This window comes from Spermophilus citellus, assembly GCF_964194105.1.
Source record: "Spermophilus citellus genome assembly, chromosome: 9".
Taxonomy (NCBI): Eukaryota; Metazoa; Chordata; class Mammalia; order Rodentia; family Sciuridae; genus Spermophilus; species Spermophilus citellus.
In genome coordinates this window covers 1978861-1998804 of record NC_138191.1, presented here as the reverse complement: position 1 = coordinate 1998804, position 19944 = coordinate 1978861, and the positions used below count along the sequence as shown (strand labels likewise).

General features: G+C 45.7%; 1 protein-coding gene and 1 long non-coding RNA gene across 4 annotated transcripts in view; one reads left to right on the top strand and one right to left on the bottom strand.

The window, feature by feature from the left end:
* Positions 1–19944, top strand: part of LOC308656238 — a 182792-nt gene that overhangs the window by 33450 nt on the left and 129398 nt on the right. The window lies entirely within an intron of this gene.
* Positions 716–7007, bottom strand: CA14 (carbonic anhydrase 14). Of its 3 annotated transcripts, none has more exons than XM_081307392.1 (12): positions 6869–7007; positions 6650–6764; positions 4651–4671; positions 3547–3726; positions 3099–3241; positions 2777–2872; positions 2529–2595; positions 1966–2123; positions 1762–1882; positions 1508–1528; positions 1317–1401; positions 716–1197 (listed from the first exon to the last, which is right to left on the bottom strand). In XM_081307392.1, exons 2-12 carry the CDS (start codon positions 6702–6704, stop codon positions 1131–1133), a joined length of 1014 nt encoding a protein of 337 aa, XP_081163518.1. In that variant the 5' UTR covers positions 6705–6764; positions 6869–7007; the 3' UTR covers positions 716–1130. The 3 variants fall into 3 exon arrangements, with proteins under 3 accessions (XP_081163518.1, XP_081163519.1, XP_081163520.1); XM_081307393.1 differs by lacking the exon at positions 6869–7007 and adding an exon at positions 3950–4004 and having other exon boundaries at positions 6650–6777; XM_081307394.1 differs by lacking the exon at positions 6869–7007 and adding an exon at positions 3950–3971 and having other exon boundaries at positions 6650–6777.

Genomic DNA, 19944 nt, shown 5'->3' with positions numbered 1-19944 from the left:
TCTCCTCACCTCCTTGGGCTATATTTTCCCTCTTCAAATTGTTCCTGTGGCTGGGCTCATTTCTGTCCCCTTTCCCCTTGGTCCCAGGCCCTGGGGGAAAGGCAGGAAGTGCATGTTTGGGAACTGGTATTACTGGAACTAATGGTCTTAACCTCCTTGGCCACCAGCATCCCTCCTCTCCCTAAGGTGAAGTGGAGGGTGCTGTCGTGAGCCGGCCACTCCAGAGCTGCAGTGCCACTGGAGGAGTCGGACTCCAGGACATCCCAGGGAAGGAGGGTGGGTTTTTTCTAGTTTTTAATTGGGGTATGGGAGGGGTGGGGAGGTTTTCTATAAACTGTATCATTTTCTGCTGAGGGTGGAGTGTCCCATCCTTTTAATCAAGGTGATTGTGATTTTTGACTAATAAAAAGTACTTTATAATTGTGGGGGAAGTTGACTTCTAAGGGAGGGAATGATGTATTAATTGAGATTTCTGCCCTCCCATGCCTCTTGTCCAGTCTTCTTCCTGACTTGGCAATCCCTGATCTCTAAGCCTCACTTTGGTGTAAGGGCAGAAATCTGAGCTGGTGGTTTAACATGTTGGACATCCCCTTTGGGGGTGGGATAAAAGGAGTTAGTCACCCAGGCTTCTTTTTCTATGTCCTTTGCCTGTCTCTACCACCTGAGGGGTTAAGGACCTCTCCCACTCCCAGGAACCCTAAAGGATAGGCCAGAATTAAGGTCAGAAACTTTAATTTCCAATTATACTGAACAAAAATATGTAACCCCAGCGGCAGCCCTTTTTCCATGGGGGAGATCCTGCAGTGTATCTAGGGGAAGGGACAAAAAGGCGAGGGGTGGAGACTTGGGGCACATCTTCAACTTCACCTACAACTGAACATAGTTTGCCCGCTGTGTTAATACACGGGGGTCTCCTGGTGTCCTCCTACATGTTTTGAGAGGCCAAAGGCTAAAGGCTCTGCTGTTCTTCCTTGAATGAGAATCTCGTCCTTACCTCTGTGTGAGAGATGTCCAGAAAAGGAGGGGTGTCTGCCTACAACTCCTAGTAGTATTTTCTGTCCAGCCCCTGCACCCCACTTTAGAGGCTCCCCGACAGGCACAAAGGAAAGGCATCCGTGATGTCTCGGAACTTAGGCTTCCGTGGTAGCTTGTGCTGAGGTGAAGACCACACTCTTCCGGTTTCCCAGCCTCTTCTTTCTGGAAGGGGGAATGATTGTTCATGGGAGTGGCTAGTGTCCTCAGTGAAGCAATTAGAGGTGAAATATGAGAATACTTTTTAAAAGAAAGGACTGCAGGAATGGAAAGTAGGACCTCACCGAATCTTTCTAACGATGAAATAAACGGCCAGCAGAAGGCAGAGACAGCCAATCAAGATTCCCACACCTAAACTCAGCATTTCACCTGCGGGAGACAACCATGGAAGGTGTCAGCCTAGGACTAACACTGAACTTTCCCCCGACTTGCTTTTTCCCTCCTGTCTCTTAGTTCCTGGGTAGGGCTGTCTTACCTGTGGTATACAAGGATCCCACTGTAGAGGAAGAAAACTTGGGTCAGTGGGGCTTCAGAGTCCATCCCAACTGTAAGCAGCCTGCTGCTTTTATGCCTGGGAAAATCACCTGGGCACCCAGGGCTGGGGGTGGTTCCCAGTCCAAGTAAGTACTGGAAACCCCTTCCCCTTTTAGCTTTTTCTGTCTCCGGTGTTCCCTAGTTCCTGTCATTGAGTCCCTGATTTCCCTTCTCTTCTGAGCCTTGGAGAGTCACCTTGGGTGAATGAAGCAAAGACAGTCCGCTGATTGAGAGGCTGGGGAGCTCTATAGTTCTGAATGAGGGGCTCAGAGGGCTCCTCTTCTGTGGAGAACAATGTCTCCTGAAGCTTTTCCAGCTGAGAAGAGTGGGAGAAGTCACTTTTGGGATGGGAAAGGGTCTGGAGTTAAAATTTTCTTCCTTTACCTTTTCATTACTCACCTGTCCCATTGAAATCTGGGCCCTTCGATTGAAGACTGTCCAGAGCACACTTTGGTAGCAGGGAGGAGTTGTGAGTGAGCCATTGTAACGAAAGAACTGCTCCAGCTGTGGGGGGAGCAGCTCTCCCACATTGAAGGGAGGCACTGAAGTCTTCTGATCTGGGGAGAACAGAGTAGGATTCATCTTGCTGTACTCTGACTTACCTAGACAGGGTTTCCAAAGCAAAACCCACAGGCCCTGAAATTGCTGCCTCCCAAAACCTCTTAGGACATTTTTTTTTTTTTTTTTTTTTGGTTGTGGGGAGGCTACCGGGAAATGAACTCAGGGGCACCTAACCACTGAGCCTCATCCCCATCCTATTTTGTATTTTATTTATAGAGAGGGTCTCACTGAGTTGCTTAGCACCTTGCAGGTGCTGAGTGAGGCTGACTTTGAACTTGTGATCCTCCTGCCTCATCCTCCAGAGATGCTGGGATTACAGGTGTGTGCCAGCAGGCCCAGCCTAGGTCATTTTTAAAAAGTATTCCTAAAGTCTAATCTCACTATAGATTTTTAGTTCTCACCTTTATGTCTTATTTCATGCAAATGACTCAGAATGTGTTCATAAGCTGGATTCTCAGTCTCACCCACCTGGAAGGGGAGGAAAAGGAGAGTGTGGAATGAGTCCGTGTTGGGAGTGAGACATTTATGTACAGAATAGGTGGTCAGGAGGTATTGTTGCCTGTGGTTAGGAAGGAGGCCAGCAATGAAATAGGCCTAAGGGACGCAGAGGAAGTGGAAAGAGAGCTGGGAGGGACTGGGGGCCACTGACCTCAATTAGGATGCCTAGTACAGCTAGCCCCTGAGGCCTCTGGGCAGCTTCACTCAAGCTGCCATAGGAATCGGAGTCATAATGCACCATGTGGAGCTGAGGGAAGGGAGAGGGATGGAATCATTTAATGCTTTTCTACCCCATTCCCTCCAAGGCCTTGACCTATCCACCACTGCAACCCCCAGCATGCTCCAAATCTGTCCCCAACACTTGTCCTTGTTCCCCCAGTAGGGCTTTTCCTAGTGTCCAGATTCCTTCCCCAGAACCAGTCATCCCTGTGTCATCCCTTGGGTCCTCGTCCGAGCTCTTTGTTCTCTGATACCTCTGCAACCGTGGCTTCACTGTTGATCTGGTGCTCTGACCCCCCAGGGGATCCTTTCTGACCCCAGTGCAGGTGGAGCTGGGCAGCTGCATATTTTCGGGGCAGTCCGCCCAGATACAGGGTTGGGGGCAGAGAGAGTTGCACTGTGAGGAAAAGAGCAAGTTAGAGTTGGTGGAGGAACATGGGTCATTCTCACCCATGGTTGCCACTTCTCGGGAGATCATTCCTCCCTAGACCAGTGCTTTTCTAGCACAGCTTGCCTGTTCTCAATGAGGTCGACCCCTCAGGCTTGATCAGAGACATTTAGCTCCCACCTTGATTACAGGAGCCCAATCCTCATTCTTATATCTCCAAATTCATGGACGGAGCTTTCTGAAAACTTGTGTTATGAAAATACTTCTTTCTCTTGGCCCCTAAGATTTGAACTGCTGGGAGCCTAGGTTTTTACCTGTGTGGCCATTGTTGTGCAAGTCCAAAGGCTCAGTTCCAGGCTGATCATATCCGTGGGGCTGCAGAGCAGGCAACTCGGGGTCAAATGTCACACTGTCTGTCTGGATATCGATGGGGGACTGGGCATTGCTTCCACACTCAGGGTAAGAGGCTGGCCAATGGTCCTGACCATGTGGGCCTGGTGGGGGTAACCATGGCTATTTGTCCTGCCCTCCAGCCCCAGCCACCCTTCAACACACCCCTGCCAAGTTATCCATCTGTGTGCAGGTAGAAATGCACTTGCCCCACCGGGGAGAGACAAGTAGCAGTCCCACTGGACTCTACGCTGCAGTTCCCTTGCCTACCCAGAGGCAGAGATGACTCCCCAGTTACCCTGGTACATGTGAAGTGGTAGCTCTTACCTGTAGTTTGAGGACAAGAAAGCTGAATGAGGGGAAGAGGAGATGGATAGATAGCCTGAATGCCCAGAGAGGTAGAATTAGAGTAGGAATGATAAAATGAGGGGAAATAAATGATCCTAGAGAGAAGGTCTCCTTGGAGTGCCCTATTAAGTAGTCTTGGAATTCAGCTACCTATCTTGACTTTTTGTCATTTCTTGCTCTCACACTGAAATTTGCACTGAGACTGGAGTTTTGTTAAGTCGTTTGTCAGAAGTTCAGAGGAATAGAGTTCCACCTCCCCTAAGGTCACAAACTAACCTGCTACTCTTCCTCACTCCTCATCTCAAGCTCTGTCCCAGTTCCAAAAGCAGGTTGGGAATAGGACTGAGAAGAATTCAGAGAGCCAAGAGAATAGCAGCTAAGCTCCGAGATCCTCTCCCCACCCAGTTTTCTTTCCACACCAACTCCCTCACTCCCACACTGATTTATTGAGGACTCAACTGACTTTTATGCTGAATCAGGAGGTGTGGGATTTAATGATTACAACAGGGTCTACAAATCACAATACATGCACAGCCCAGGCCAAGGGGAGATGGGGAAGGGAGGCGTTAGTGTGCAAAGCTAAAGGAAACTGCTCCCCACCCCAGGATAAGTCTTCCTGCAGGTGAGGAGGTCCCAGGGTTAGAAGGGTGTTGACAGGCCGCCTGGAGTTCTGTTCTCACCTTCATATGTCCAATGGTGACCTGCAAGACAGAGTAATTTGGGTTACAACCATTGCAGACTGGGGCAGGGCCCTGGCTTCCACCCTCCCCTCCCAGGGGCCCTGGGTACCACTTCCCCTCCCCCTCCGCCTTCCACTCCACTTCCCAAAGGAAGCCCTGAAACCCGACACCTCAGCCGAAAGGTCGGGGGGGCCTATTTAAAATCACAGCCAGGCTCAGCTGGTGCTTGCTGAGTAAAGGAGGAAGGGGAATGGAGAAATAAAGCCTGGAGACTAAAATTAACTTGGGTCTAAATGTGCCATCAGCCCAACCCTCAATCCAGCCTGGGCCAAGTCAATCTAACAGAAGATTGGGGTGGGGTGAGGTGAGAATATGGGCAGAAGGTTTGGAGGAAAGGGACCAGAAAAAGAAGAAGGGAAAGAATTTTGCTGTTCTGTATGTGTGTTGGGTGGGGGGCTGCTACTGAGAGCAGAAGGGAGAATCATTCTTTTGCCTTGAAGCATTGCATAAAGGAAGGCACTGATCTGTGAATTAACACTGAAATTCTTCCCTTCTGATCCCACTAGCTCTAGAGGAAACTCCCCATTACCTAAGATCCCTGCTGTCCCTGCTGTCTCTGGAGAGGTGGGAGTCAAGGCAGGGTCTACTCTAGGTTGAGGGTGGTGGGTGGGCATAGGCTGCAGGCTGCAGGGACAGGATGAAAATGAAGCATTGTATGTAAAAAGGAGAGCTGCCAGCGGGCCACATGCCAGGCTCTCTGCAGGCTCTCTGCAGTCCTGTCTCTGGCTGACAGGCGGGGGTCTGCTGGCCCAGCCCCACACAGGGCCAAACTGCTTCAAGGGGAAGAGGGAGGCCTTGCGGATTTTTGCGGCAATATTAAAATGGCCAGAAACTCCGGAGAAAACCCTAAACTCTTTCCCCCTCTCTCAGACTTGTAAGAAGTCTTGGATCTCTTGGGTCTATTCCACTGGCCCATCCCTCAGCTCCGACAACTTTGAAAAGCAGCCCAAGAAACGGCTGGAGGCAACCTCTTATTTACCAGTCTGTGGGCCACCCCAACAGAGGGAATCCCCTGGGGCCCTTTTCCCCCCACCAAATCCTCAACACAGTCATTCTACGCCTCCTTTCTTTCCCTATTTTTTTCCTTTCTCCTCAGATGAAATTTTGGCTCGCCTGTTCTGTTACCCTCTTGCATTCTTCTGCTCCCTAGGCAGCTCTTTGCCTTGTTCTAAGAAACCATTGCACGCCTACTGTGTGCTAGGCATGAGAGAGACACAAAAAAGAGGTGTAGGTGTCCTGGGGACACTTCTGGAGCTCCTCAGTCAGTTCTCCCAAGAACACCTCATCTCCTGGGAGTTCCTGAAAATCCACCTTAAACTGTAAAGGGTCAAACAAATGTTGACTATTATTACTAGTATTCTCAGGAAAAACTAGGAAGTTAGTCTCTCCATAGAACCAAGAAAGGGGGGGCCCGGAGTTGTGGCTAGCGTGCTTGCCTAGCACGTGTGGGGCCCTGGGTTCCATCCTCAGCACCACATAAAAATAAAATAAAGGTATTGTGTCCAACTACAACTAAAACAAAGTTTTTTTTTTTTTTTTTTTTTTTTTTTTTAAAGAGGACTTCAGCTGTGAGGTGATCAGGCGATCAGCTGGAGTTCAGGGTCTGAGCTGGGCAGTTCCCCGGCAGAGTTTGTAAAGAAGCTACCAGGGCGGCCTGCGACTAGGACAGTGGGGAAAGCCTCTGGAAAACTGCAAGGAGATGCCTGCTCTTGTCTGTATTAGGCCTGCCCCTGGCACCTTCTCCCTGACCCCAACAACAGCTGGGCTAGAAAGGTAAAGGGAAAAGAAGGGAACGGTTTCCTCCATGTTCTTTTCCCTAACCCTGCGCTTATTGTTCCAGCCCCTGGGCGTCCTTTTACCTCTCCTCCCCCCACTGAGCACACATGGGGACATGTGGATATCAGCCCAGACCAACACACAGACAGCCAGTTGTACCTACCCCCGTCTGCAGCCAGGATCCAAATCACCTCTAGCAGGAGGGCGAAGAACAACATGGTATCCCCAGGAGGGGGCACAGGGAACCAGGAATTTGGGGACTAAAGGACTAGGAGAGACTGAGGAAGAGAGAGGAAAGAAGAGTTCCTGGCGTTGAGTATATTTATCTCTCTTTCTCTTGCTGTATCTGAATTTCCAGGGAATTTGATTTTCATTGGGATACCGTGAATTTCTGGGTCCCAGGAAAAATCTCTTGCTGCCTCTCTCTGCTCTCTTTATCTCTTTCTGAAGTCTCCAGTCCACTGCTGGCCAGTGACTTCACAATTGCCTCTCGCTTTTAAGGTGGCTCTGGACTGGTGTACGTGGGGAGGGGGGGGTGCCTGGACTGCAGGCGGGCAGCTCCTTAAATAGCCAATTAGGCATGCAGGATGGCCCCGCTCAGAGCCAGAGCGCGCGAGTTTCACCGGAGCCCTGGCCCTGGCTCAGGAGCCCAGCTGGGTGAGCTCTTCTTTCCTCTGCTGTTCACGCAGATACTCCTCAGATGGGTGTCCCCTGGAGCAGGCAGGGACAAGAAAGGGGGCCTTTGGGGCTCAATGCAGCCACCTCAAGAAGACACTATGTTCTCATTTGCCTGCCAGGCTTCTCCCCTGAGGAGTAGCACCCTGGGTGGTGGGGGGCCTATTCCCAATGCCTTGCAGTGTCTGAGCTGCCCTGGAATAGAAGTCAGAGTTAGGGGAGAAGTTAAGAAGGAGCTGGGGACTCAGGGTGCAGGTCGGGTAGAGGTGTGAAGTCAAGGTCTGGAAACCTGGGTTGTGGAGAATCAGAGAAGTAATACGAGGAGAACTTGTCGGGAGCGCTGTCTTCCTCCTGTTCCTGTCACTACCCCCTCCCACGGTGAGGCCTGGGTCCACGTGCTTGTGTGGCTTGGGGTGGTGGTGGTTTTGTTTGCTGTATAAAGCCCATTTGTGTGCCCAGTGGGGGAGGGGCTGCCACAGCACCATGGAGAGACAGCGGCTCTAACTGCCAGACACAGCCACCTCCCTCCCCAGGGAGCCCAGATCTAGGGCGGCTTTTGTCACTTAAGAGGACACTGACCCCTAGCAGAGAGGCCGGGGCTGGAGGGAGATGGGGAGACCATGGAAACAATCACTATCACAGAAAAGGCGGACTCCAGAGAACAAGCATGGAGAGAGCAGAGAGAGTCTGTGTGGCCCAGGGTCTTCCTTCCTGCCCCAGGGGGGCCAAGGCAGGACAGTGGGACTGAGTGAAACTTGCCACTGTGGAGCCGGGCCAGCGGAGCACAGAGGCGGCGCGTCTCAGGAATGTGGGCTGGTGTGTGCTCCCCCACAGGACTGGAAATCCCGATCGGAATGTACATCCTAAATCCCTCATTAGGGAATGTGAAAGCCCACAGATAATTTCAGATCTTTCTCCTCCATACCCTTCACCAGGGTCACTAGCCTGAAGGATGCACCCATTTGAGCTCCCTCTGTCCTCTTTGCTCCTTCTGAGTGGCAATAAACAGCCCAAACAAAGGGAGCCGAAGCTAAATAAGGGAGCAGGATAAAAGCCAAAGGAAGGGAATAATGCATGTGCTGGATCCTCAGCTCCTGCAGCAGGCGCTAGCTGCGCCCTCCTGTCCCCTGGGATGGCTCTGCCAAACAGAGCCATTTGTTTTCAGATGTCCTTTCCTTTTTTATTTTCTCATCTCCCTCTGAAATTATTTTTCCCTTACAGAAAAGTTTTCTGTTTTGAAGTTTCCCCAAAGACTCATCTATCCATCCCATCTATGAAGAATACAAAAGTTTAAATCCGATTTCTTCAGAATCAGAGTGGTTAATACAGAGGAACCACCACCACAAAAAAGCAGAAATATCTTTCACACAGTAGGAAAGAAGTCTGCATTGAATGACCTCTGCCAGGACAGTCCTCTGGAGCCTGCGGGATCGGGAGTCAGTGTCCCAAGGCAGGTGGCACGTCTTGACAGGCGCCACCTCCTGGCTAATCTGTGAATTTCTTAAATTTAAAATGTTTCCAGGGGCTGGGGATGTGGCTCAAGCGGTAGCGCGCTCGCCTGGCATGCTTGCGGCCCGGGTTCGATCCTCAGCACCACATACCAACAAAGATGTTGTGTCCGCCGAGAACTAAAAAATAAATATTAAAAATTCTCTCTCTCTCTCCCCCTCTCTCACTCTCTCTTTAAAAAAAAATGTTTCCAGTGTGATTCCTTCTGGGAAGAATTTCACTGTGGTGGGCTATTTTTTATTTTATTTTTTTTCTGTACAGTTGAACATTATTTCACAAAGATATCTTAGCCCCAAATCAGCACTTTCCACTCCTGAGTGAGCAGCCCCTCTGGGTGCTCATGCTCCCAAACAGACGGCTGCTTTTGTTTCTAGGAGAGAGGGAGAAAGGCGGTGAGCATCCTCAACTGGGGATTTGATGTTATTCTGATCTTTGGCTTTATTGTGAATACATCCATTGTTGCTTTCTAGTCTTGCTGACATGGAGTACGTGTCAAGATAACCCTAATTATTATAATTTTTATTTTTATTTTTTTTAAGAGAGAGTGAGAGAGAGAGAGAGAGAGAGAGAGAGAGAGAGAGAGAGAGAGAGAGAGAGAGAGAATTTTTAATCTTTATTTTTTAGTTCTCGGCGGACACAACATCTTTGTTGGTATGTGGTGCTGAGGATCGAACCCGGGCCGCACGCATGCCAGGCGAGCGCGCTACCGATTGAGCCACATCCCAGCCCCTATTATGATTTTTAAATATTTATTTTTCAGTTGTAGCTGGACACAATACATTTATTTTATTTATTTATTTTTATGTGGTGCTGAGGATCGAACCCAGGGCCTGGCATGTGCTAGGTGAGCAGTCTACTGCTGAGCCACAACCCCAGCCCCCTGATTATTTTGTTTTAAATGATAGTTTCTATTCAAACCCTGGCATCTTTGTTTCAGTGCTGACTTCTCCCGTTCCAGTCTTTTTCTCTTCCTGGGGTTGGCTAAACTACTAAAACCAAGCCATTCCACTGCCTTCTGGCGCCATCTCCTGTCCTAGCAAATGCAGTGAAATGTGAATGTCAGAATCAAAAGTGTTCAGGTTCTTGTTTGTCTTGTCTTAAAGGGTCTTAACTTAGATATTTAAACTCACTACTCTAAAACATTATAGGAACCTGTTAATTGCTCTGAGTTTGTGTGGTGGAGTTAAATAAAGGAGGGAGTTGGATTTTTAAAAACCCCCAAACCAAGAATGGTTACAACAGAACTGCAAGCAGTACAAGAGGTAACTAATGGCTAAGAAAGAATCAGGGAGGAGACAGGAATAGGTGGAATCAGATTTTCTAGAAAAGCAAATGACCTTGCACATAACTGAAGTAATGTAGACCTCAGATTCTAATTTGATAGGAAATCACATTTAGTATTACATGTTTGTTGTTTAACACTTTAGTACTACAGCTGCTTAAGAAAACACAAAAGTGCTCAAGGATTAATGTCAAAGTAATTAGGGAGAGGAGGGTGGTCAGAATTCCTTTGAATATTTTTTTTTCAGTTTTCCAGATCACATTGCTGTTAGTTATAGTATGAGAATTTGGGGGGGGGGGGCAGGTAGGGATACCAGGGATTGAACTCAGGGGCACTTGGCCACTAAGCCATATCCCCAGCCCTATTTTAGTATTTAATTGAGAGACAGGGTCTCACTGAGTTGCTAAGTGCCTCACTGTTGCTGAGACTGGCTTTGAACTTGGGATCCTCCTGCCTCAGCCTCCAAGCCACTGAGATTATAGGTGTGCACCACTGCGCCCAGCATGAGAATGCTTTACCACAGAACTACAGTCCCTGTCTCATGAAATAACATTCTTTTCTTTATTTCCTCCTGCTCCCTGCCCTGCCTCTGTTTCTTCGGAGTTCTTTTTTGAATTTGTTTATTTGGGGTTTCTGATTTTCTGCCAGACCCCTTCTAAAATATTTGGTGATCCTTGCCTTTTCATTCATACCTCAGACTGCAGCCCTCAGGTGTTTATGATCAGGTCTGGAAGGTGTCGGTTGGTAGACTGCAAGGTGAAGGGATGACCATATCTGGCCATTTCCTACCATTCTCTTCAGAGAAGAAACTTCTAACTTTTGACCTCAAGTTACACTTCAATTATAAGATGAATGAAAGAGAGAAAAGCGTTGGTTGGGGTGGAGAGGGAGGCTTCTCACGTTCTCACAGAAACTTTCACTTCTTCTGCTCCCTCCATCCAACGTGGCTCGGTGGAGTTTAGAGTAACTCTCTGATCTCTGTAGACCAGAGTTAGGAACTGAAATTCCCTCTTTCAATAAACCTTTGACCGTATTCTGTTTTAGCTCTACCTTCACCCTCACCTCAAGAGTTCTTAGTGCCTTGGAAATTTTGTGGGTTATCGGACGTAAATCAGTTTGGCCCTGAACCTCTTGTGGGGAGGTTTCAATTTTCTCCTCTCTGCTAAGATAATCACCTCTAGACTAGGGAGGGGTGAAGGGATCCCAATGATGGCATTCCTTTTTCCTTCCAGTCCCAAACAGGTGGGGAAATAAAGCAAAAAATAAATATGGATGGCCACATATCTACTTTTTTACTGTAGGGGCCAGATTGGAGAATGAATTTCAGTGTGACGGTAACTGCCCCTGAGAATCAGGCGGCCTGAGTGAGGGGGATGTCAGGGTGCAGGCACAGAGCAGAGTGGTGGCAGGCAGGCTTCCCCTCTCAGGAGCAAGGGGTGGAACTGATGGAACAGTCCATTTAGAGTCGATGAACAAAGCGCTAAGAAAGGCCCTGTTACACTGACTGAGCTCTTCTTCACAAAAAGGAAGACGTCAGAATCAAGAAACCACAGTCCGAATCACACTGTTGCTTTGTTTTACAGATTCCAAGGTTCTGCTGGGTCCTCTCATGACTTGTCCTTTTCCCTCATATTTTTGCTGATGCAGTGTGATAACACATGATGATGGGATCACGGTTACCTATCTGCACCTGCACGCGATATAACAATGTAATTGGGCCAATCTCATTCTTTTCCCTGTCCTTCTCCCGCCCCCGGTCCCTTTCCTCTCTAGTCTCCCTTTGATTTTCATGAGACTCCTTGGCTTTCTTCTTTTTACTTTCTTGCTTCCATGTATGAAGGAAAAATGTGACCCTTAACCTTCTGGTTCAGCTTATTTCACTTCACATGATGTTTTCAAATTCCATCCATTTTCATTTCATTCTTCTTTATGTTTGACTAGAACTCCTTTGTGTATATATCCCTATATTTTCTTTTCTTTTAAAAAGTTTTTTTTTGTAGTAATGGGTGGACAGAATGCCTTTATTTTATTTGTTTGTTTTTATGTGGTGCTGAGGATGGAACCCAGGGCCTCAAACATGCTTAGCAAGTGCTCTGCCACCGAGCCCCAGCCCCAGCCCTATCCTACATTTTCTTTATCCATTCATCTGTCCATGAATATCTAGCCTGCTTCCATAGTTTGGCTGTGCTCAGTCTTTGTTCTTTTATATTTTTTATTTTTATTAATGTTTTTAGTTGTAGATGAACACAATACCTTTATTTTACTCATTTATTTATTTTTATGTAGTGCTGTGGATCCAACCAGTTCTAGGCAAGTGCTCTACCACTGAGCTCTATTCCCAGTCCTCTTTTGTTCTTTTATATTTAGATCTTATTGTTTGAAAGTCATGTTAGTAAGATTTGGAAGAAATGGAGGAAAATATGTACTAAAATTTCCAGGGCACAGTGGCTCAGACCTGTAATCCCAGCAGTTCAGGAGGCTGAGGCAGAAGGATCTCAAGTTCAAAGCCAGCCTCAGCAAAAGTGCTAAGCAACTCAGTGAGACCTTGTCTCTAAATAAAATCCAAAATAGGGCTGGGGGTGGGGCTCAGTGGTTAAGTGCCCCTGAGTTCAATCCCCAGCACCCTCCCCCCCTCAAATTTCCATGTTTAACCAGAAGTTTCTAGTTTGTTGTTGTTGTTGTTTTGTAGTTGTAGATGTACAGCATGCCTTTATTGTATTTGTTTATTTTTTTGTGGTGCTAAAGATCAAATCCAGTGCCTCACAGGTGCTGGGCAAGCACGCTGCCACCGACAGTTGTTTTTGAAAGTAACCTTATGACCAAAGTTATACTTTTTTTTTTTTTTTTCAGTATTAGGGATTGAACCCAGGGGCATTCTACCACTGAGTCACATCCCTAATTCTTTATTTTTTATTTTGAGATAGGGTCTCTGCTGCCCAGGATAGCCTTAAACTTGTAATCCCCCTGCCTCAGCCTCCTGAGTAGCTGGGATTACAAGTGTGTGCTACCATGCCTAGCCATTAATTTCATTTAAGGCAATATTTATCATCTGTATTACTGGGATATACACAGCAGTGACTTAATTTATATTTGATACTCAATATGGCTTTAATTTTAGAAGACTCACTCTTCAAATTTATGTTTGGCTTTTGTTAAAAAAAGTTTGCACTCCCGTAGCACAGGGAGGTGAGTCAGCCTAGAGTTTACAAGTTTTGCAGCTAATCCACAGAATTTGGTATTTAGATGACAATAATCAAGTTACTGCAACAATATGTAGATTTCTTTCTTTACCACGTACTGGCAGTCTGTACAGAGGATTACAAATTATAAAAAAAAGTAGGGTAGTTCAATTGTTTTACTCCTTCCTCCCTCCCTCCTCCCCTTCCTTCTTTTCTTTCTTTCTTTCTTTTTTTTTTTTTTTGTGTGTGTGTATACTAAGGATTGAACCCAGGGACACTTTACCACATTACCACAATTAATTTCTTTTTTTTAATATTTATTTTTTAGTTGTAGTTGGACACAATACCTTTATTTTATTTATTTTTACGTGGTGCGGAAGATCAAACCCAGGGCCTTGGATGTGCTAGTTGAGGGCTCTATCCCTGAGCCACAATCCCAGCCCACCACAATTCATTTCTTTTTATTTTTCTGCATGGTCTAAGTTCCTGAGGGTCTTGCAAAATTGCTAAGGCTGGCCTTGAATTTGCCAATTCTTCTGCTTTAGCTCTTTGAGTTACTGGGACTGCTGGCAAGTGCGACAGTGCCTGGCTTTATAGTTTTCTTGATGCCAATGAAAACTTTTCAAAAATATCTGAAAAATATCTTTAAATAAGGCTTAGTAAAAGAATCACGTTTTCTTATCCTGCAGTTTTTGCATCTCAACAAGGATTATATGATTGAATATCTAGCTGTGGCATTTTGAACATAAGCAGGGAGTAAGAATAATATTTTAACTGGGCAGGATGGCACATACTTATAATCCCAGCAGCTCAGGAGGCTGAGGCAGGAGGATCATGAGTTCAAAACCAGCCTCAGTAACTTAGTGAGGTCTTAAGCAACTTAGCAAGAGCTTGTCTCAAAATAAAAAAATAAAAAGAGCTGGAGATATGGCTTAGTGGTTAAACACCCTTAGGTTCGATCTTTGGTACTATTATTATTATTATTATTATTTTGGGGAGCACTCACAGATTAAGCAGTATTGTAATGGTCACTTTTAGAAAAAGATATGAACTTTGCTCAGAGAAACTAGAATTATTAAGATTCATCTTCAGGGGCTGGGGTTGTGGCTCAGAGCACTTGCCTGAGGCCCAGAGTTCACAGCACCTTATATAAATAAAATAAAGGTTTATTTACAACTAAAAATAAATATATATTTTAAAAAATATTCATCTTTTTAATTTAAAATGATAAGACCTTGGGTCTTATAATAGCTTTGCTTTAGCTATCTACTACTGCTGTTGTTTAATTACCTACTGCTACCTATTATCTCAGAATTTAGTAGTTTTGAACAACAACCATGCTATATTTACTCAAGATTCTGAATGTGGGCTGGGCATGGTACAATAGCCATCTCTACTCCACGCAGCACTGGTTGGGGCCGCTTGACAGGGATGAAGGATCCAAGAAGACTTCATTCACTTGGCCCACACCTGCCCAGTGGTGGCTGGGACAGTAGAAGATGTCTGGATTCTCCCTCGCTTCACAGTCTCTCATTGTCCAGGGCTTTTATCTTTATAATGAGGGTTTCAGTGGCCTCTCTTTCCAGTAGGATAGTTGGACTTTATGTGAGAACTGGCTCCTAAAACAGCAAGAAAGAAACTTCCAGCCTCTTAAGTGATAGGCTCAGATCTGACATGGTGTTATTTCCACTATATTTTATTGGTGAAAGCCAGTCAGAAGGTGAGCCCAGATTTAAGGGGAGGAGAAATGGATTCTACTCTTGATATGAAGAGGATCACGGGTGCATAGAAATGGGAGAAATTGTTGCTGGCCATCTATGCAGATAATTTACCTCACCATTTAACTTCAATAAGGTTCAGTCTTTTTTTTTTTCCTTTGCAACTCACTTTAGATAGATAGATAGATATAAATATATAGATCTATATCTCCTAATTCTAAGGCCCTAAACAAATATAAAAACCTACCTTGCCTCAGAGGATGTTGATCTAGAAAGTTCCCAAAGGATATTAGTACCGGGAACAACTAGAGCTGTTGTTTGCTGAGTATTGATCACTGTTCTGGAGCTAAGGGGAGCAGTTACGACCTTGGATTTTGGGGGATGGAATTTCTCAGAAGTTTGGGTGAGAAACATTTCTGGGGGTTCCAAATCAGTCTGAACTCCAGAAAAAATACATCAGTTACACTGACTTAGCTTTATTTTTATTTATGTATTGGTACTAGGGATTGAACCCAGGGGTCTTTACCACTGAGGCACATTCCCAGCCCTTTTTAATATTTTATTTAAAGACAGGGTCTCTCTGAGTTGCTTAGTGCCTCACTAATTTGCTGAAGCTGGCTTTGAACTCATGATCCTCCTGACTCAGCCTCAGTTGCCGGGATTACAGGCATGCGCCCCTGCACCTGGCTACTTAGCTTTATCTTGAGACCACAGATTATCTGGTTTGGAAAATGTAAAGTTAAAAAGGTAAAAGGCAGAGCAGTCTGCAGTTATCCTCAACTCCTACTTCATCACCTGTTCTCTAAGAAAGCACCAACCAAAGTCTTAATTTCCTATCGTAAGCATGAATTTAGACTACTACCTGAGAGATATTTGAGATACATCAGTCATTGAACATGCCTTGAGTACCTATGCGCAGCGCTGTGCCAAGTCCTGAGAGTTGATGCCAGAAAACAGCCAAGTTGATGACTGGCTCCTTCTCTAGGACATTCCAGTCTGGTTGGGAGAAAACAGAACTAAATAACATACATGGGATACTTCAAGGGAGCATAAGATAAATGCTGAATGAATAGATGATTAATAAGCTCTGAGAATTTAGAGGAGGGAAAATTATTTCCTTAAGGTAGAAGAAAAGCAAAGCTAAGAAGAGTGAGATAATTGTCACCCCTCATGTCACAAAGCAAAAAGGGTACTAGACAGTCTCCATCAGAAAAAGTGTGTTTTAGGAAGTTGTTCCAATTATTGACAATAACAATTAACAATCGTTATCTTTGTACAACCCCAAATTTAGATGTTTAAAGCTATAGAAATCAGTTTTTGGTTTCTTGCGATTTCTGTGGTCCTGGAGTTTGGGAGGGGCTCACGGGGCAGTTCTCACTCAGTACCTCTCACGTGGCTGTGGTCAGACAGGGGCTGGAGCCGGAGAAGCGGAGGGGTGGGGGTGGGGGGGTGGCTGGGACCCTCTCACCCTCATCACATAGTCTCAAGCCTTCTCCATGTCACCTCTTTTTAAATTTTTTTATCTGTAGATGAACATAATATCTTTATTTTTTTTTTTTGTATGGTGCCGAGGATCAAAAGAAGCATCTCACAGGGCAAGGCAAGCCCTCTACCACTGTGGTAGCCAGGACCCAGCCCCTCCATGTGACCTATAATCTCGGTGAGTTTGAGTTTCTCAGAGGGAAGGTGCTTGGAGAGAACCACTGTCCCACGCTGGGTCCTTCAGAGAGCAGAGTTTGAGGTGGAAATACAATCTGGAACACTTATTGTTGAGTGCTATTGGCACCAATGCCAGAGGGAGAGTGATCACGCAGCCTTAATAAAGGCCTCCGCCAACCCATGGGAGGCTTGCAGCTGGGATGACCATTCAGAACTTGTGTGAATCTGGACAAAATGGCAGGCTGGGTCTTTATATGACTATGTTGAGCTGGATGTTGGTTTCCCTCTCTACAAGGGCTAGTATCTGGAAGGATCATCTTTTTTTTTTTTTTAATTAAAAAAATTTTTTTAGGTGTTGATGGACCTTCATTCATTTATTTCTCTGCAGTGCTTAGAACTGAACCCAGTGCCTCACATGCTAAGCAAGTGCTGTAGCACTGAGCCAGCCCTAGGATTATCTTTTAGCTGTACTCCTAGCAATTAGGGAAAGGAATTCATTCCTGAAAAAAAATCTGGGTGGTTTGAGATAAAAAGTTTTAGGGCAAGGAAGGGCTGGGGTTTGGCTCAGAGATAAAGTACTTGCCTAGCATGTGTGAGGCACGGGGTTCAATCCTCAGCACCACATAAAAGTCAAGAAATAACATAAAGGTATTGTGTCCATCTACAACTAAAAATAAATAAATAAAATAAACAAGCAAATAAATAAAAGGTATTGTGTCCATATACAACTAAAAATATTTTAAAAAATCTAAGATAAAGGGAGAGATGTACTGAGTCCTAAAGGAAATGCCTCGGAGCCATTGAGATGCAGAAAGTGCAGTTGTAAATCTAGAGTGACATGCCCTTGTGAAATGAGGGAAACCCAGACAAGCGCAGGAAAACCTGGCACCAACAAGTGTGGCTCCATCCTGCTTCACCTCCAGTCCTTTCCCCAATAGCCCTTCAATCAATATTTGACCCCCAACCCAAGGAGGGGCTTCTCATTCTGGAGACAGCCAACATCCCCCTTGAGTGTGCATTTACTCCTGAATCAACCTCTGTCCATGCCTCTGTCTGGCTTGCGCTGAACTTCTTTTCTGTTATGTACACCACGAACCCTGCTGGTCCCCCTCCCCTGAGGGGACTCCTTGGATCTTTCTCCATAGAGGTCTCTTCTCCTGTGATACTATGTCCCAGTGTGCCACCAATAGGATCTGTAGCTTTCAATAGAGGGACTCAGCTATTTTGTAAGGACCTGGCAGAGGAAGCTGGGGAAATACCCCAACCTCACTCTCCTCCTGGCTTCTGATTTCCTACCCAGATCAAACCCAGGTAACTGGAGGATTTGATGCAACGGTGTGGGCTTTGTCACAGAACAGGTGGAGAAGAGTGAAGAGAGGGGCAAACAAAATATTCATCACCTGAAAATAAGTCTAAATTTAGTTTTTTTTTTTTTTTTGTACCAGGAATTGAACTCAGGGGCATTCAACCCTGAGGCCCATCCCCAGCCCTATTTTGTATTTTATTTAGAGACCGAGTCCCACTGAGTTGCTTAGTGCCTTGCTGTTGTGGAGGCTGGCTTTGAACTAGTGGTCCTCCTGTCTCAGCCTCCTGAACTGCTGGGATTACAGGCATGCTCCACTGTGACCAGCTAGTTTAGGTTTTGAATGTTAAAGACATGTTGAGGGGGCTGGGGTTGTGGTTCAGTGGTAGAGGGCTTGCCTAGCATGTGCAAGGCCCTGGGTTCAATCCTGAGCACCACATAAAAATAAAATAAAGATTCTGTATCCAACTACAACTAAAAAAATATATTTAAAAAAAAAAACATGTTGAGTTTAATAATATCCTGATGCGTATTTCTTTTTTTGTGTGTGTGCCAGACATGGAACCCAGGGGGTGCTTAACCACTGAGTCATATCCCCAGCCCTTTTTATTTTGAGAAAGATGTTAGATAGAATTTGATATAGGCAATGCCATTTTGAAACATATCCTCCATCATTTTATTTTTGGTGGGGGGTGCCAGGGATTGAACATGGGGGCACTCAATCACTGAGCCACATCCCTAGCCCTACTTTGTATTTTATTTAGAGACAGGGTCTCACTAAGTTGCTTAGCACCTCACTTTTGCTGAGGCTGGCTTTGAACTTGCCTCAGCCTCCCAAACCACTGAGATTACAGGTGTGTGTCACCATACCTGGCCATATTAAAACCAGGTCCACTCTGACTAAGCCAGACCTAAACCCCAGACAATACTCCATCATCATGCAAAGAAACCCCAAAACACTCCATCATCATAAGAAAGGAAATTGTTGGGATGGTGTTGTAGCTCAGTGGTAGAGCTCTTGCCTAGCATATGTGAAGCACTGGGTTCTATCCGCAGCATCACATTAAAAATAAGTAAGTTTCCTTTTCCTGCTTTGGATCTCAGGGGGATTTACACAGAAGACTGAGTAAATATTTTAGGATGAAGAAGATGATAATTCATTGGGATAATATTGATGACTCATGACTCTGACTATGATGCATTCCCACTTGTGAAGATTTGGGGGTGAGAGAGGTTAATGGTTCTAGGTGTCACTATTCCCCCCAATATAATTCTTTGGAATGAAGAGTTGAGCCAAAACTTCTAGAACAGTAAGAGACGATTGGAAATACATCACTTTTCTTTTGAGGAGAAAAAAGAATGTGAAGCCATATTTTCATCTTAGCTATAAGGAGTCACTGATGTGCCCAGACACAGCAAGAACCCTTGGAACCTGTCTCCAAGCATCTTGAGTTAGAATCTCCCACCTCATTCTTCGTGGACCCTTCACAGACTCTCTGATATGGAAACTTAGTTCTACAGTTTTTCTTCATTTATTCCACTACATTAAGAAAATGGAAGTTGGGTAGCATGGCACATACCTGTGATCCCAGGGACTTGGGAGGCTGAGTCAGGGGGATTGCACGTGTGAGGCCAAAATTTCCCTGAGTTCCATCTCCAGTAATGAGGGGGGGAAGAAAGATGGAAAACAAATACTATCTTTCTGGATTTAGATTTAATATTCTTTAAATGAATAAATGATTCTGCAACTTGGGGTGCTGAACTTGTCTGGGTCATAGGAATGTCCTCCCTGAGGAAATGGCATTTAAGGTGTCGGCAGGACTGATTCCTTCTGGAGGCTCAGGCAAAATCTGTTTTGTTGCCTTTTCCAGCTTCCAGAGGCCGCCTGCATTCCTTGGCTCATGAACCCATCAGCAACTATATGGCTCAGACCTCTGCTTCTGTACCTCCTGTGTTCCTTGTGCCTCTTTCACCTATAAAGACCTTTATGTGATAATCTTAACTTACCTGGAAAATCCAGGATGCTATCCCTATTGCAAGATTCTTAATCACATATGCAAAGTCCCTTTTGCCACAAAAATAACATATTCATGAGATACTGGGATTAGTGATCTCTGGGGACCTAAGGGGATT

Bases quoted from the DNA above. Each gene is read 5' to 3' on its own strand.
- CA14 (XM_081307392.1), bottom strand. From the start codon at position 6,704: ATGTTGTTCTTCGCCCTCCTGCTAGAGGTGATTTGGATCCTGGCTGCA. The intron at 3,727-4,650 runs GTGAGAACAGAA...TACCCCCACCAG, and splicing joins TCACCATTGGACATATGAAG to GCCCACATGGTCAGGACCAT. The intron at 3,242-3,546 runs GTAAAAACCTAG...TTTTCCTCACAG, and splicing joins GCACAACAATGGCCACACAG to TGCAACTCTCTCTGCCCCCA.